Here is a 19,325-nt window from a genome sequence, read left to right on the forward strand (position 1 = left end):
AATTTATTTAAAAATTTTCCTTCCTACATGATCTACATCTACTTAAAAATTATTAGGTATTATATTTTATTACTATCAAAACAAATCACAAAAACATTAGAGATATAAATTAAACGTCATTTCTATTTATTAAATTCATTTTATTACAAAAGAATTATTAAAAATCATTCAACTTAATTACGACTACTCAGAGCTACTTAACTAAAACTATTTTTAGTTCTAACACTTTAGATTAATGTTGAAATACTGGCAGTGAGATATTCTACGTCTTAAAATCTAGACATAGTATACTTAACTAGTTTCATATTCCACATATTTGATCTTTGTAAAAATTCACCAATGATTGGAAAAAATCAACAAATTTTAAATAATACAACCCTTTTGCAACTATAAGTACATACATTTATTATTTTCACAATTTCTATTTTTCTTTGTGATACCGCACAATAGCTTAATGGGTGATACTTATGCAATTTGTAGGAAACTTTAGACAATTGCTGTTATCCCACAACTCCTTAAAAAAATTTAGTTTAATATAATAAATGAAGATGATGTTTTTGTATTTAAACAAATACATTCAACTCAAATATTATGTACATGTATAACAGAATAATTCAACACATTATCATAATCAAGAGAACAAACATTATTGTATCATAAAAGAAATCAAAATAGGACTAGCCCAAAGGCACCTTTAAGTTGAACAAAAATACGTATTTGCACCGTAAAAACAATAATGATTTGATACAAAAAATAAGTAGATTGGAGAAACATAATATTAGTGCTGATGCTTTACCAATTTATATCTAACTTATATATCAGTATAAGATCCGAATTAAACCAGTGTATTCTAATAATGAATGATTTTCACACTAAGATTACTAAAATTATGAATATAATGAATTCAGTCAATAGAATAATGCCTATTCCAATTCCAAACCCATAATTTTATAGCAATTGATTATTATCTAACACATTTTTAATTCATTTCAGTTACATTTTGCCACCTTATTTTATCTACTCAGTTATTATGTTGTGTTAAAGTTCATACAAAAATTCTGTATTAATTTTTAATTCTAATACATATTATTAAATTAGTAAATGCTAAGTTCTTATAAAATTCCGAGCTGTAACCAACTTACATATTCAGAGTGATATAAGAACAAACAATACAAACTAAGACTTATCACTAGTCATAACTAAACCCAATTTATATTATATACTTTAATAGCCTATTCACATAAAAGCAGTAAGTTATTAGTACAATTGAAATAAACTTTTTTAAGGAATTCAATTAATGATAGTTTTGATGTCTAATACTGCGTAGTTGTGAATGATAGCAATTAAATTCCTTAAAAGATATTATTTCAAACAATTATTCTAATTTTTAATTATAAAGCTTAATTTGAGACATAATTATACATAATCCTAGGCCTAATAGAGAGGTACATGATGATCAAATGTATTCTATAAAATGGATTGTTTAGAGAATACATTTAAAGCGTTATATGGACATAATATTATATTGGATTCAGAAATGCCTAGTCGACATAAACTGCCAGTGTCAACAAAGCAATTACATTTAATATTTACAAGCGGTGGGATCTTTAGTAAAATACCCGCTATAGTTCTTCCTACGATACGCTATTCACGAAACATTACTTAATGAATTAAACTATACCTAATGCTACATAGTAAAAAAAGTACGAACAGAGTAGCAAAATTTAATATTCACGTTTTGTACTCACAATAGTAATCCTACTTACCGGCTACCGAAAATTGTCGACACAATACACAAAAAAATAGGACATCACGAGACGTTTCAGTGTACATAATGTAACGAGTGTTCGTGTCACTATCACAACAGTTCAAACCACATTCACAATCACTTAACTAGGAGGATGGCCTCCGTGGATCACAATTGATTAAATCGAATTAAACTAGAGCCACTCGGTTGACGAGCGGCGTTTTCCGTCGGCTCGTGTGCGACTGTGGCGTCAGGGGTTGGTAGATGAAGCTGGTCTTCGCGCGCTTGGCTGGTTGGACTGAAACAAGACATTCACATTATAATGACAGTTAAATATAAAACATTTTCTAACTTTGTAGTAGCACCTAATAAGGGAGGACTGGGTCACTATTGAAAATGCGAAATATGTGTGTCTGTGTATCACGATCATGCCATCTAGATGAAAAAAGTTCAAGACTTAGGCTATGGTAAATAAAAAAAAAGGAAGACGAAAGCCTTGAAATAGCGAACAAAAGTTTTGAGTCCTCGTAGTTTTGTCCGTGGATGAAACTGGTGGTTCTGAGGTAAGGAACCCAAAAAAAAAACATTTTAGTTTTTCGGTTACAGTCGGATTTAGAACCTCCTCCTTTATTTGAAGTCGGTAGAAAATAAACACCAGACTCAGTAATTTTATCAATATTAATTAGCATCAACTTTTGAAGTTAACTTGTTTTCAACATTGGTTTAATGCTCTAAGTTTTCAACAAGACCACGACAGTCACAGTATCATCAATGTTATCTTTATTGTAACGAAAATATTCTTTGACATAAGGAATGCAAAATTCTTTAGTTTAGCCGTAACAAAGAACGTCCTTTCTTTTTTTAATTATGTACATTTAGTTTTTTACATTACATACCTATTTACATCTTATTGTGATGAGGATTAAATATGTACTTACTCATTCTGAGTAAGTACATATTTAATTTAAATATAACAGCTAGAGTCATATAAACAAGTCTATATTATAACTGCGTTAAAAACAACCGACTTCAACCTTGCACTTGCAACATTTAAAAATACAGACAAAAATGCTCATAAAATAAAAACTACTGGGCCTATCCGAATAAAATTTTTATGGGACCAATTCGACACCATCCCGCATCGAATAAAAAAAAGCACGTAAATCGGTTCAGAAACCTCGGAGTAATCGGTGTACATAAAAAAATAAACATACCGGCCGAATTGATAACCTCCTCCTTTTTTTGAAGTCGGTTAAAAAATAAAAAAGCATCTATAAAACATTACAGGGTGGCTCTGAAATACGTTGACAACTTATTTTACGATTTATTTTATTTTTCTTTTATACAGTATATCTGTGACTACTAAATAATAAAAATACAGTATCATTTTAATGTAAATATCTATTTGTTTTCAAAATAACCACCTTTAGCTTTAATACAAAGGCTTAAACGTTTTCTGAAGTTTTCGACGATTTTCCGTACCTCCTCTTCAGATATTTTGTCCCACTCACGAGTAAGTGTTGCCTTCAGCGCGTCTACACTTCTGTGTGATGTTGCACAGGCCTTCGCCTCTAGAATTGACCATACGCTGAAATCCATTCGATTAAGGTCTGGTGAAAATGGAGGCCATTCCTTGGAACTTATGAACTCTGGGAAATGGTCCATACATCACTACTGTACATTTGAGGCCCTGTGAGATGCAGTAGAGTCATGTTGAAAAGTCCACGGTTGGTCACCGAAGTGCTACTGGCTCCAAGGAAGAACTACACTCTCTAAAATATCGCGTCGGTTTATTTCTTGATTCATTTTCACACCTTTTTTTACGAAAACGAGAGGAGTTTTGCCTGTTGAGCAAATGCCACGCCAAACCATGACTGAATCCGGTCTATGCCGATGGGGGATAATTGCTGTGGCTCCAGGGCGACTAGAAGAGTAAACTTTATCGTTTTGGCGGTTATGAGACTGTTCAATCTGAAAAATTTTTTCATCGGTGAAAAAAATATTTTTCCACGCTTCACCAGCGGAGCGCGCTTTCAGTAAGCGACATCTTTCAAGGCGTATTTTTTTATCTTTATCATCCAACCGCTGCGCTTTTCGAAGCTTGTATGCTGTTAACTTGAGCTCATTTTTAACAACTCGTTGTAACGTTGAATGACTTACACCTAAATCTCGAGCCATTTTTCTTACCTTGGCTTGTGAATTGCGGGTCTATCTTTGTTTGACGATATGTCGAAGCCTAGGCGTCTTTACAGTTCTTTTTCTGCCTCTTCCCAGACAGTTACCATGATGGCCAAGCTCATCGTAGCGTTTAATAGCAGAAGAAACTAACTGCCGACTGATACCGAGAAGTCGCACTACCGCGCACTGCCGCTTACCAGCCTCATATAAGGATATTATTGCACCTCGTTGAGCAGACATAGTAAAAAATGACTAATTTTTAATTTATTCTCTTCACAAATAACTTTAAGTTGGCGCCAAAACATGTGAAAATAATAATTAAAAAACAAAAGCAACGCAGCATGTCCCATTTTTGTAATTTATTATTTTGAAATTTGTCAACGTAATTTAGAACCACCCTGTACTTCGTACTTGAAAGCCTATGTTGTTAAATACAGTTTCTTTAACATATTTTAGGGCTTCAATACTTGTAAAAATTAATTCTGATTCACGTAGGAAGTCTACATGAAGGTACACAAGGACAAAAGTGGTTGGAAGTGGGAGTCGAGCATGCTTCGGCACGAACTGGGCCACGCTCGCACCGGGGAAGGTACCACACCCTCACAGAATATCGGCGCCATAGTGACAGTTTACTGTCGCGTTCCGTACGGTGAGTGAGGGGTCCGGAGGCCCACATCCCTTCCCATCCCCTACCCATCCTCTCCTTCCCTATCCTCATTCCCTCCCATCCTCGCCCCTTCTCCCTAAATCCTTCCAAATCCCTTTAAGGATAGCAACACATCCACTTCCCAGTGGAGTGTATGCTTATGGGCGGCGTGTATCGCTTAACACCAGGCGACGCGTCTGCTCGGTTGCTATCCTATAGCATAAAAAAAAAAAAAAAAAAAAGCTTATACAATTCACAAATACTCACTCGTATAGTTTTCCGTAAAGGACAGATCGAGTTTGACGGGTTTCATTTCGTCGATGTCGATATCATCGTACGATTGGTCGAGCACCTATAGAGAGAATCAAAATTAAATATAGTTATAAAAATTAAAATTATGAATGAATCGATAAAATTATATTAAACTAGCTTTCCGTCCGCAGCTTCGCTTGTGTAGACTGTAGACGAAGGATAATAATTTCATTCAAATAGCCTTACAAATAACAAATTGGTTCAGTGGTTTAGGATTAAAGAAGGGACAGACAAAATTACTTTTGCATTTATGATATGTATTAAGTTTGGATAAAGAGGAAAAATTTTAACGTTAAATTCCGTGTATGTGTCGACATGATTGTATAATAGTTCAATTCAAATCATTTATTGTGTGGAAGAGATTGCTGTGTAGCAATAAGGCCGCCTATTGTGCAAAATTGTTGTACCTTATTAGTCTGTACCACATGTCTTAAATTGCTTTGTACAATAAAGAGTTATAAATAAATAAATAAATAAATATGGTTGCTAAGGATTTCGGACTGAAATTATGTACATATATTTTCGCCCGCTTCCGGTGTGCAAAATTTCGCAACATAAGACGTGTCTCCAAAATTTTGACTTTCAAGGTTAATGTAAGCACATCTATGAAGAACCCGGTCTTAGTTTATAGGCCGATTATACCGATATTGGTATATATGCCGATATATACCGATTCTGCATCAGGAGAACTACTGAACAACTTATTAAATTACAGGCACGATGAATATTATTATGTATGTTCAGAGCAGATGTACAATATAACAGACTCACAAACTTATCTTTTTATAATCCCTACCTACTAATATTATAAATGCGAAAGCAACTTTGTCTTTGTCTGTTTCTGTATTTTTTTCACGCCCAAACCACTAGCATATCTATTACTGCATTGAGATATGCCAATATTATGTGCAATAAAAGCAATTTTGTTAAATTGTCAGTTAAAAGCTACGCAGGCGCAGGCGCGGGTAGAAAGCTAGTATAACATATTCGTATAGATAAAGATATTTTAAAGTGAAACTTCTTTAGGCGCGTTGAGAGTAAAATTTCAAGGTCGCGTCATGGCAATGCCGTCACGTCATGGAGTAAGACGACGATTTTGGTACCTTTAAATCTTGCCAAAGAAGTTTCACTTCTGACATGTGTACTCGGCACACATGCTCTTTTTTAAATAAAATATTTCCCATACCTCAACATCACTGGGTTCATCCACGCAGTCATCCGTAACGTAGGACAGCGCGGGTCCGCCAGCCAGCAGTCTGTACGTTCCCACCATTCCAGTACCTTCTACCACTTCTTCCACTTCTAGCTCTTGGTCTGATACCTCCTGAGAACAAATAATAGTATAAATAAATAAAGGTTGAATAAATATAAGTTCCTTGAGGGAGGCCTTTGTCCAGCAGTGGACGTCCCACGGCTGAAAAGACGACGACGACGACGACGACGACGAAATAAAAGTTCATTATTTAAGAATCAGAAGAAAATTTTGGTTGGGTTAAGGAATAGCTGGGATTCAAGTTTTAAAGAACTAGGTGACAAGATGATATTTGATACAAGTTAGGAGACTTTTTTTGTACATCCATTTGCATCTAAACCAGGATGAATGTAAAATGTAAATTGTGAGTATGTAGTAATTGTACCTATTGATAGATATTATGAGCATCAGCATTTTCATCATCATTTATGTTTCAATCTATTTCCCATTTCCCAAAAAATAAAAATACAGACCAAAAAAAAATAATACAAAAATTAACTTTGAAAGTTTTCTTATCATTATTACAACGTTCAGACACAAGAATTTTGTATAATTGTATTATTGTATTGGTGATATAAACGCATAAATAGTAATTGTATAGTAATTTGGATGTGGTCACAATATATCAACGTAAGAACGTCAAACATGAATGAATTCAATGATTTCCTTTAAAAAAAGGAATACAGTATCCCCTTACGCGTATTTATTCAAAACAGATTTGATTACACCGTAAGAAATAAAAACTGTAACGCGATACGTATAGTTATGACGCATCATATTTTTATCCTATGAGTGTCGTTATTAATAACACACTGATATTAAACTTATAAAACGTAGGCGTACAAACACAGCATTATTTATAATAATCTATAATAATAATTAAAAAATAAATGTCAATATCGTGCGAGACAATTCAAAAATTATTTACATTTAGTCTTGACATTGGCTCGATCACATTTACATTCTCGTGAGGTCACTCACAGAGGATAAACAAATAATGCACATTTTTTAACTTTATTTGCAGATGTCCATTGTGACCTTTTTTGTTTATTGTTGTTTTATCAGCTTTTCTCAGTATTTTAAACAATATCCGTAACGTTGATGACTAAGACTGTATGTAATAAATTAATATTCTCCAGTAACCATCAGATTTAAACTGAAGTATGTCCTCATTTTTTATTCGTAACGGCGATATGATTGTAATTTATTAAATGCGTTTTGAGTTCATACAATATCAAATAATGATAATAAATAAACTGTGTAAATTTTCAATTTACAGTTAAATGAAAACAAGCTAACACTAAGTGGCTGCTCTTCTCAAATTCACATTCTTTTGTGACAAACACACACAGTTTCAAGCATGCGCTCAAGAGCTACAGCAACTACTAGCAGCAACAAGTATTATTTTTCGTATATTTTAGATAGAACTCATTTTTGAGCAAATACGAAGAACCCTATTAAATACACATTATTATCACTTATTATGGACTTAAATCTCTCTACAAGAAAATAGTGTAGACAAATTCTCATTTATAAAGCGTTTGAGTTAAATATTATCATACCCATAGTTATTCATATTATAGATTTACTTATTTTACGACTTCCAAAAACAAAAGGAGACGTTCTAGTCGCATGTATGTATTTTTTTAATGATCATATGAAATATACCTGCTCCACCAGCGTGTCATCCACCTCTTCCTTGACCTCAGGATCTATCTCTAGATCTGGATCTAGATCGGGATCACCATCAACATCAGCGTCATCCTCCGCCTCTGTGTCACTGCCGAACCCGGAATACTTCATCTCGCCACGTTCTAGCGCTTCTAGACTATCTGAAATTGCAAGCTTTTGATTAAAATAATGTTATGATATATGATAATGTTATCAATGTATATGTGTATTGAGATTTGGGTATCTTCTATACTAATAAGAAAAACCTGAAGTGTGTTCTTATATTTGTTTGAACGCGCTAATCTCAGTAATTACCGGAACGATTTCAAAAAATTTCATTGTTGGTTTTTTAGGCGAGCCATAATATTATGTGATCTTGCTTTATATGTGAGTGAGAAAGAGCGCGGCTTATAAATGGTCAATGCCGTTTTGAAACCCAATATTTTTAGTGTATCCTTTTCATACATTATTGATTTTCGTGCATTGGAAGTTTGTTAACTTTCAATTTATTATTATGGACCGTGTCGTTAATACTTTTTTAACTACAATTTTATTTAATCGAATTCTGAAGACTGCATTTGGAATATTGCGTTATTAAATGACAATAATTTAAATTCTTTGCCTTAAGTCAAGAGTGCAGTTGCAAAAAAAAGTGCTCTTAAAAGTTCATGATACTTATTGCGTGAAACAACTTAATTTATACCCGAAAAACACCATAAATCGCTTCCTTTAAGGGTACATTATTAAACAAGAAACCATAAAACTGAATGAGGCAGTATGTACTTCTTACGTAGTAATTGTTCCAACATTGCCCTTCACAAAGTGTTGTCAATAAATGTTTTTGTGAAAATTCTTTGAAAAAGTTTAAATAAAGGAAAGTAAGGACACGTGAGTTACTTTATAAGACGTCGTATTGTGAAGAATTGGAACAAACAAAAGTGCAATTTGTATGTTTTTTCCTCGTGAAGCTCTATTGAGTAGGTATATGTATTATATTTTGACAAATATTACAATGTGTCACGCACCAGGATATATCATAGCTTTTTTGATGGCTTGAGGATCCTTTCTTGACCACTTTTGAACTTCTTCGTCCATTTTGCCCACTTTTGATGGGTTCATAGCCCATAAACATCCTAAAATAAACAATTAATTTTTAATTAAAGACATTTTTTCTACTTTTTTATTGATATAATATTTATTTACAATAATTTCTTTATTACCTTTTCGTTGGCTTCCATTACTTGATGGTTTTTCAATTTTTTCGAAGCATTTATTTAAACTTAAGTTATGCCTTACAGAATTTTTCCAACCATTAGGAGCCGTTTTAAAGTATGGAAAGTGTTGACTGGAAAAAAAAATCACCACTATTTTATACAGATAAAAAGGAGAAACACTATCTTTAAAAACTTTCTTGTTGATAAGTTACAAAACAAATAGACAGTAATTGATGAGGAATTTAATAGAAAAACTTACCACATAAAATTATAGATCTCAGAAACAGGTAGACTTCCCGTTCTAGAATTCTTCAGCGCCATCGCTATTAAACAGGAATACGAATAGGCGGGCTTGGGAAACTCGCCCACAGCATTATTATTTTTATTACTAGTAGTATTTACATATTTCGCTTGACTATTTTCGACCGTATATGTCCCACCGACCGATGTCTTTATTATTTGCCTACTATTACTCAGCGACGAATTATCAATTAATATTGTCGCTTGATTTTTATTACCATTCGCTAAAATTGTCCTAGATTGCTGAGCGTCCAGTATGTGTATATTACCCGAAATTATTGTCTTAGCACCTATTTGTTGTGTTATCTTATGGCTAGTGTTTAAAATTGAACAGTTCTTGTTATTTACTTTAATAATTTCAGTTTGATTTGTCTTTATCCGCGTAAGCGGCGTTACCGTTGAGCTCGTGTTCAACTTCATCTTACTGGTGTCTAGATCCTTTAACAAATCCTTCACAACATTCTTGTCTTGTTTCCGCACGTAAATAACCATCTGCGTAGCTTCCTCGGTTTGTCTTTTCGACGTCGTATCATCTTCTTGCGGTTTTGTTACTTTAATTGCGTTCGGTGAAAATGTTAAATGACTTTTTTCTTCCTTTGGACTCGATAGCGAAGTGTTCTGGTTTAGATCATTGTTCGCAGCAGATGTTAACAACAAGTTGGAAGCTTCCTCTTTGACGACGCTTTTTACAGGAGTTTCGGCAAATGTCGACGGCATAACTGAATTTGGATTGACCATCACTGCATTTGCCTCGCTTCCGTATAAATCAAGATTGTGTACGAAACTCGACGAGGAGTTATTGAGCCACGTTACAGAATTATCTGTGTCCATATCGAGTAAGGGCGGCATTTCTGAGAAATTTAATCCTAATGAATCCTGGAATACAAATGTTTTTGTTAGTTTCATAACAGATGTTGTGTATAATTTTATAATTATATAAACAATTAATACTAACGGAAAAATCTGTTATGCTGCTTAAATCTGTTGCTATTTCATTTTTTATGTCCATGTCCAGCATGTCCTGGAGTGAGTCGGTGATGTACAAATCCATGTCTAAACACGCCTATAACAAAAATCAATATCTAATTAATAAATCATCCATTCTATTCTATCCATTCTATACTATAATTCGACAGAGTAAAATTTTCGCGCCATTTTTCTTTCGTACAATATAAATAGTTCCCATCGTCGAGACGAGACAGTGGGACGGGCGAGGGACGGATTCCACTACTCGGAACGGAAACCAGTTTTTGTCTTATGTTGGTATGCAATGCCCTATCACTGAACTGTGTAGTTGTTTTTATTGCCGTCTCCTTTACACTCATTGAAAAAGGAAAGCTCCTTACTAAATGGAAACATCTTTTTTATGTATTGAAATATAGGCACTATTTTTGATTTTCTTGACATTATTAATTAGTGAAAGCTTCGTTAAAATAAAAAAATTACGGTCATGTTATTTGTGACGACACATGGGCTAAAGATCTTGGTACTAAGAAAGTCATTATGTATCTTAACAAAGACCTACATCAACAAAGACATTGTTGTTTGAGGAACCATTCTGGATAGTTGGCTACCTAGACGAGAACAAAAAACGTTTTAACGCAAGTGGAGTCGTTCCTTCCACGTTTCGGGTCAATATTTTTTGTCCAAAACATTACGTATGGTTACTATAAATAAACTGGATCTGGTGTTCGAAATATGTACTCCATTTAAGATAAGCATTTTTATTTTCATCTTCATTTGATAATAAGTAATTAAGTTTACGGTATACTATCGTAAAAAATCCTTTAAAAAGAAATGCTTGCTACGTTTAGGACGTTTTTGAAGGGTATACTTTTAATAATAGCTGAAAGGGAGGAATTATTACATACTTAAATAATATATGCTATGCTAACTATATATACCTTATATATTTTTGTGATAACCTTGTAATACCGGCAATAGTAGATTAAGTTCATAAAACATTTATTTATAAAATTCTTGTCGGAACTCTGTAGCTCTATAGCGAAGTTAAAAATTTAACGACAGGTGTGCAGCGACCGATCTTTTGTTACCTGTTCCGATCCCTTTAACGTTGAAAATAAAACATATAATAATATATAGGTACATATAATTCGCTATGTAAGTACCTATTTATTCTTTTCATGACAAACAAAAATTTGGTTGTAACTTGTAATGCAATTTACGTTAGTAAATAATAATATTGTTTTTGTACGTAAAATCATAATCGGGTGCATTGACAGATAACAGAAACGACCACGTTATCTATAGGTGATGTTTATATTAAAGTATTTTTTGTGTTTACTTTCCTAATCGTTATCTCGAGACGTTTAATGATTGTATACAAATATTTCAAGTTTCTGCATATTATTGCGATTATAAATGCGGAACGTGCAAATTGTAATAAGGCTCAAATAACGAGTGTTTTACAAATATAGGTTACGATTACTTCGACTTGTTTCCCACGTGCGATATCAAAAAAGTTATATAATGTATTATTAGACTCATTTTACATAAAATCGCATTAAATGTAATAATTAATCACTAAAATACATATAATAAAGTTATTTGTATGCTTATTTATTCTGTTGACGCTACAATTTATGAGCACGAAAGAGATAAACATGGTAAAGGGTGTCAGAACGAGACAACGATAATGTCGAAAGAGGGTAAAATCGACCCCTAATGACATTGCAGCCGCCACAACGCGCCCTTTGAAATAAGCTAGCATATTTGACTGCTTTATAAAATTAACAAAGCATTGAATATAAAAATAAAACTACGAATTTTACTTATTAGCTACTTCAATTGTCTTGTAGAACAGGATAAAGACTTACAAAATATGGTACCTATACTATAGTTCCGTTTTGTTAAACGAGTAGGTACATATTTAAATTTGCATACTTCTCATATTATAAGAATGACTTACAATCGTGCATGTGAGCACGTTTGCCTCAGACACATGTACGAAGTATTTCACGGGCCGAAAACGTCTGTGCATCCGTCTTGTGTGCCTGAGTGCCACACTACAGAGGGCCATGAACCCGCTCTTTATTACTGAGAGTTCATCTCGATTATGTGCGATATGAAATAGGAACTAATAAAATTATTTTTAAACAGTCATGGTTACTAACATTTGCTGCTAGACCAGGTGAAGTCATCTTGTAAAGTTCTCTAATTTCTATGCCATTCACGTTTTTAGACAACTAGGTACCTACCTATACCTACTTTTATTTAGCTATTAACAGAAAAACAGCGGTTCAACGAACTTATAGTAAGTTTGTTAATAATTCAGTAGCCTTGTATTACAAACTTATTACCAAAAATCGGGTCTAGACCAACAACAACGTCAGGTAGGCATATCGAGTACCTAGTACCTACAATCTACATTCTAATTCATAACCAAACCTACCAAACACGTTATATAAAATCCCAGTATTGTTTCTCATTTCTAATGCGAAGCGAACAAAATCATACAACCGCTGAAATTTGAACTATGATTAACGTAATTATTTCAGAGATCGTGGAAACAGAAGTAGTGGGGGTATGGAGGCGCCGTAAGGGGCCCGCTGCGGCCTCGAACCTGACCGCGCGCGATCGCCTTGAACTCATCGTAGAATGCTCTTTTACAAATTGACTAATATCTCTAGACAAAACTGATAATAATTCCTAAAAAATATCTATCTATCATACATAAATTTGAATATGTATTTTTTCCTACAAGCGTTCAGCGAGTTTGGTAAATAAATAATTTACATATAATGTAGGTACCAATTATGAACGTACGAAATTGATAAAGTTGATGGCGCGAAAATTATACAATTTTCCACGTGCGCGCGCAGAATGTGGTTGACAAGGGAGGGGTTCCGTATCGATTGGATACTACGGCGCAGTCCCCTTCGCCCCCGACCCCGCTTGAAAGGAGGGAAACTGGAATATACTGCGAGAACTTTTATACATTTTGTTATGTCTAGACCGGAATTTGTTTAAACTTTCCTGTGTTTGTTTTTAGATAATATAAAATGAGAAATTGAATAGTTAATATGGTTTCATATTATTTATTTCGAATTGTAATAGAAAATATTTGTGTCCAGATACCTAAGTATTTCGATTTTCACGTCAATTATCATAGTTATAGAGGCCAACAACCTCGATATTTTTTTTATATACTAATCAACAACCTTGAAGAATGACTCAGATGATTTAAAATTACTTATTGCTATTTAACTCACTTTTGCCCTATTCACATTACTTTTAAACCGAATGATTATTTCATTAGGTACCTATGTATATCAAATTTATTAGGTAAGTGTTATAGTTAGATATCTATCTAGTCATATTATACTATTTACCTATATATTTGAAATTGAACTACCTAGGTACCTACCTACTTACCTATTTTAAAACCATGCATTCTTGATTAAAAGAGATGAGAACTATTTTTATTCTCTATTTTCTAAGATGTGTTTGTTTTAATTAAAATAAATTAAAGTTTGAACGCCAACCGTTAATATTAGGGGAGTGTAACGGCTGACGGAATAAACTACAGGTGTGTGCGACAGCGCAGTATTCGTACACGGATATGCACAGTCACACATCCACAACAGCCCTTTAGTTGAATGCATTTCATAGAGTAGTGAAATCCAGATACTGTAATAAGCTATTGGCTACAAATTAATTTATAAAGTAATGTTAAGTAGATAGGTATTAGAGATGCGCCGAATAGTGGTTTCACCGAATAACCGAATACCGAATACTATTCGGTTAGAACCTTACCGAACCGAATATTCGGCCGAATTATTCGGTTCAATGTTTTGACGTGTTTTGATGCGTAAACCGGTTCTAACGAGTAACGGGTCGCAAGTAGCTGCCGGCTCGGTGGCGAGCGAGCCTTACCTCACCGCCCGCCACCCGCGTATATCGCCCGCGCACTCCGTGCCGTCTCAGTTGTGTTGAAACTTCGCACAAAATATTAAAATTTTTAAATTGTTTAAAAATTTTATATTTTTACTTTAAGTTAGTGTTTGCAATATGAGCGGACGTAATGTCATTTTCTATTGGGACTAAAAGCATTGTCTTCAGACTTCAGGATTTAAAGTATTATAAATATTAAATACTGACTAAGTTCTAATAATAAACATGATTAAATTATGTTGATGTAAATTTACAAAATAAACGTTGGTTTGAAATGTAATGATCGTTTTATTTTATACAGGGTGTAATCGTTAAGTGTGCACAGGCGATTATTCCATAACTATTACAGATATCAAAAAACTTTTAACTCATATTGAAAGTAATGAGTAAAATGACAATAATAACTTTTTAAAAATAAAACGAGAAATATCCAAAAATGTTACATGAAACGCTCCCATACATTTAGTATGAAATATGACTATTTCAAACATTTAATATGAAAGGTTTTGCTTTGTTATTTGATTTTGTGCTATAATTATTTCGCAAATTTTAATGAAAGTTCATTTAGAGACTGTAAATAGAGCTCGATGTGGAATACAATGGTATTCCAAATCGACATGTCGTCTCGAACATTGTATGGGACAATGTATGGGAGCGTTTCATGTAACATTTTTGGATATTTCTCGTTTTATATAAAAAAAATTATTATTGTCAGTTTACTCATTAGGTATAGTACTTTCAATATCAGTTTAAGGTTTTTTGATATCTGTTATAGTTACGGAATAATCGCCTGTGCACACTTAACGATTACACCCTGTATACCTTAGGTTCAAATATTCTTCATAGGATTTATTTGACTTGTGTATAGTATGACATAAATCATTCATAATATGAAGTTATTTATTTAGTTCTATAGCCAAGAAAATAGAAATACTCATACCGAATATATTCGGCACCTAAACCGAATAATTCGGCCGAATACGAATAGTGAAAAAGATGCCGAATATGCCGAATACCGAATATGTATTCGGTATTCGGCGCATCCCTAATAGGTATGTATTGTTCAGATTTCTTTAGTAATGAGGTGTAAATGCTCGTAGGTATAATTAATAATATTATGTAGTATTTACGTATAAATTTATAAAATAAACAAATAAAATTGAGAAAGTACTAGGTATGTACTTAAAATGTAAAATAATTTCTAAGCTATTGCATAGCTTCTGTCGCGGGCCTTGAGCGCGGGGACCGAATCGAGAAATTTCGTAACGAAAAAAACCTCACGCTCCCCACTCCAACGGGCACGGAGGTGTAACTTGAAGGCATGCTATGCTTTACCGCGGCAGTCCCCCAAGTGCCACACGTCTGTATTATTATTATTATTTTATTAACCTACTTAATGACATTTAGATATTGATTAATAAATATTACGAGGTACAAGGAAGCGAATAAAAAATACTAGGTACTATTGCTCTTTGGCGCCTTCACCACTACAATCTTACATCGTTGGGCTTACACACACATAGACTTTAGTGCACTCATTGTTCAACGTTTTGAAATTCTCGCTTAGAACCGGCCGTGGGAACGATACTAGGTAGTAGGTACCTTTAATACACTTACACAGCCTCATAAAGAAAAAGTTATTTTAATTGCCATTTTAACTGAATAATGGATTTAAAAGGGATGATTTATTAGCTGCTATAAATACCTCGATTATTTATTATTTTAAAATAGTTTTGTTACCGATTTTTTTTCATACAGGTAACTAATGTCGGTAAACCTCTTCTTAGTTCTTACGTATTGAAAGAATAATTTTGCTGACTTATGCATACTATTATCATTCATATAGATTTGGTTACATACAACTACTCCACGTCGATAGTTCATAGTAAGTTCATTGACGGCGAATTGGCGCCATTTTATATAGGGTCATTGCGCCTGTTCGCGTCCACATGCCTATTCGCGTCCATTTTGCGGATATCTTTTAGAAAATTCACGAAAATAAGTATACTTTAAGTAAAATTGTACTAAGAAAAATTTCCGATAATACCTCAATATATAAGAGACATGCACACATATTCAAAAAAAGCCTGCGCACCGCCTATCCTATTTAAAAAAAATATTTAATTTTGGCTATTAAACGAAAGAGCTAAAACGCGCGGGATTTTGAGAAAAAAATAGTGCGCAGCGTCGCGTTTGACGGTAAGTATCTTATTGTTAAATGTCAATTTTTGAATATGTAACTGTTTCTTTACTTTGCTAACAAAACATGGAATAGTATGGATTATAAATCAGCTTATAACTTTTACAATTAATAGCTAAAATAAGGTGGACGCGAATTACTACACCGAATTTGTACAACTTCCATTTTGCGTCCACGGTGGGCGCAAACTATACCTATAGTGCATGACAATAGAACATATTGCGTCCACGTTGTTTTTCATTACGTAGCAATGAATTGTTTGTTAAAATATGTATTTAAAATAGATTGTAAATTTTTGACTAAGACTACAAGTTGATAACTTAAATTTTCATACAATTTAATTTTCACATAAAATAATTTTTATGCTATTTTTTCATTTTAAAATGAGTATTCTAAGAATCAGACTAGTGTCTTTGAGAATGAGAGTCAATAAGTCTGTGGTTAAGAAAATAATAGTATAAACAAAAAATAAATTTAATAGAAACTAAAAAATAGGGTAGGTAGGTAATCTTAACAGAACTGATTATTATTTATTTACATAACGTAACTTTATTTTTTGTTAATTTTTAATTTTTTAGTTCTAATAATAATGAGAAGATAAATATAAATAAGTTTTTCCAGTTTCCTTACAGTGAATGTTGATTTTAGGGTTCCGAACCTCAAAAGGAAAAACCGGAATCCTTGTAGGATCACTTTGATATCCTGTATGTCCGTCTGCCGGTCTGTCTTTCTGTCAAGACCCTTTTTCTCAGTAACGCGTGGAGGTATAAAGCTGAAATTTATATTGAATACTCAAGTCTACGGTCCCTTGAAGCAGTGAAAAAATCAAACTTATAAGCCAAAGTAATCAAAAGATACAGCCGTTTATGCTGCAAATTTTCGCAAATTTCGACATTCGCAAGGGAATCTAAAACCTACAGGGTACTTTAGATGAACACAGACACTTGAAGTTTGGTACGAAGCAACGTCTTATAGCACAAATAAGGGAAACATTGAAAAAATAATCATTTGCAGTTAAAACAAATGAAAAAAAACAGGTTAATACGGAACCCTCGGTGTGCGAGTCCCACTCACATTTGACCGGTTTTTATTAAATAACTATATTCGTAAATAAATAATTTATTAAAATCTAATTTTTATTTGCATTTATCTGATAAAAAATCACCCAATACACTCTTAATTCCTTTTCTAAGCTGGTGGACGCGAACTGGTCCACAGGTGGACGCAAACTGGAATTTTTGGACGCGAACTGGGTAAAACGCCTAATTCTGCTATTTGTCTAGATAAATAAAAACCACATGATATTTCCAAGACAATTGAAAGTAAATCTTAAAATAGACTATGTAATGAACACGTTACATAAATTTTGCGTTGAAATTTGTTCTGGAACATTTTTATTTTCTCCTTCAAACTTTCCAACTGCACTAAGTGGACGCGAACTGGCGCAATTACCCTATGTAATAATATTGCATTGAACAAATTTAACGTGGTAATTTTATAAATATCATGATATTATGCAGGCATGATATTATAAACATTTAACCGATTCAATAATGAATTGTTTTTCATACAAATAACTTTGGAAATACATAATAATAATAACATGTATTTTTGTCCTTCTTGCACTAACTATCAACGAGCGAGACAGACGGAGTAAAAAATACGTAACAATTCGTCCGTTACGATATAGCTACTAAATTTGTAAAAATCCACGATTTTACTACATATATTTCAGGTTTACAGATTGTCTCTCACTTATTTATTCACTGATAAATTAGTTCCCAGCTTATATTATGATAATGTTTTTTTTATTTTCAATTCAATATGTACAACTTGTCAAATACGTAATGAGACGGAATGGTTTCCCGCCACTTTAGTTCAATTAACAAATTATCTAAGTAGAAATATCGTACCGATATGTTTGGAATACATTAAATAAGAAAACACTCATAAATATTTTGTATTTTTTGCGGCCAAATGATTAATACATATCCCAATGACATTAAAAAGAGCGGGACATCACACATACTTTCTCGTCTCTAAATACGGGTTAATCAGTACATATTCATAACATTTTAAGTTCGAAATATCACTTACCGAATATTTATGAACATAAATATCCTTATGCTCAATAGAATAATCCTGAATTTCACACATTTACGTTTTTAGCGTCATGAAATTGACAAATATACACCACTCACTCCATAGGCTACAATGTTTTATTTCACTAGTATGTGAAAAGGTACACAAAGAATGGCTTCCATTGCTATTGGAGAATTCAGACCACGTGACCGTTGAGCGGGAAACGCCATTGGTTAAAAAATTACCATGACATGACGTCAAGTGTCAATAGATGAACTTAAAAACTTTTTAAAATCTAACAAGGTTACAATTCAATAATGTAAATAATGAGAAAATTTTAATGAATTTATTGAAGCAATCTGTATAATAGTAATTATAAGGGTTTATGAATAATTGTTAATACTCACCTTGTAAATTCGTCGTGTCATTCATAACAACATGGCGGTTTGTTTACACCGGCATGACCAGGCGCGAAGAATTTGTTTGGTTTGTGTATATGAAATTAGTTAGTTAAGTATTTTCAAACAATGTTTTTGTACTAATTAACAACTTTATTCAAATAATTCACAGAATCCTATCGTTAAATTACCGTCCTAAATAAAAACAAGGCACATGGTCGCAGTACTGTTTTATTGACAACATTAAGCGCCATCTAGTTAAAAACCTACAAACTTAACGTAAAGAAACAAATGGCGGTAAATACAAACTAGTCCATCAACACTCGCCGTATCAATTCTAATTCACATATTTTCACAGTCCAAACAAAAAATAAATGAAACATGAAAGGGACAGCATAATCGAAATAATTA

General features: G+C 33.1%; 1 protein-coding gene across 1 annotated transcript; it reads right to left on the bottom strand.

Annotated features, from left to right (window-relative positions):
- Positions 1-490: 490 nt before the first annotated feature.
- On the bottom strand, positions 491-18,665 carry LOC123692456. The gene is made up of 9 exons (XM_045637206.1): positions 18,532-18,665; positions 10,276-10,383; positions 9,280-10,196; positions 9,027-9,151; positions 8,832-8,939; positions 7,804-7,967; positions 6,070-6,207; positions 4,839-4,923; positions 491-2,045 (listed from the first exon to the last, which is right to left on the bottom strand). Exons 1-9 carry the CDS (start codon positions 18,589-18,591, stop codon positions 1,936-1,938), a joined length of 1,815 nt encoding a protein of 604 aa, XP_045493162.1. The 5' UTR covers positions 18,592-18,665; the 3' UTR covers positions 491-1,935.
- Positions 18,666-19,325: the final 660 nt, after the last annotated feature.

Source organism: Colias croceus, chromosome 6 (assembly GCF_905220415.1).
Source record: "Colias croceus chromosome 6, ilColCroc2.1".
In the NCBI taxonomy this organism is placed as follows: Eukaryota; Metazoa; Arthropoda; class Insecta; order Lepidoptera; family Pieridae; genus Colias; species Colias croceus.

What these genes read in the sequence shown, in the direction of transcription:
- LOC123692456 (XM_045637206.1), bottom strand. Translation starts at nt 18,591, where the DNA reads ATGTGTGAAATTCAGGATTATTCTATTGAGCATAAGGATATTTATGTT. An exon ending in TTTATGTTCATAAATATTCG is followed by an intron (nt 10,384 to 18,531) that starts GTAAGTGATATT and finishes TTTTTGTTATAG; the next exon opens with GCGTGTTTAGACATGGATTT. An exon ending in AAAAGCTATGATATATCCTG is followed by an intron (nt 7,968 to 8,831) that starts GTGCGTGACACA and finishes TTGCAATTTCAG; the next exon opens with ATAGTCTAGAAGCGCTAGAA.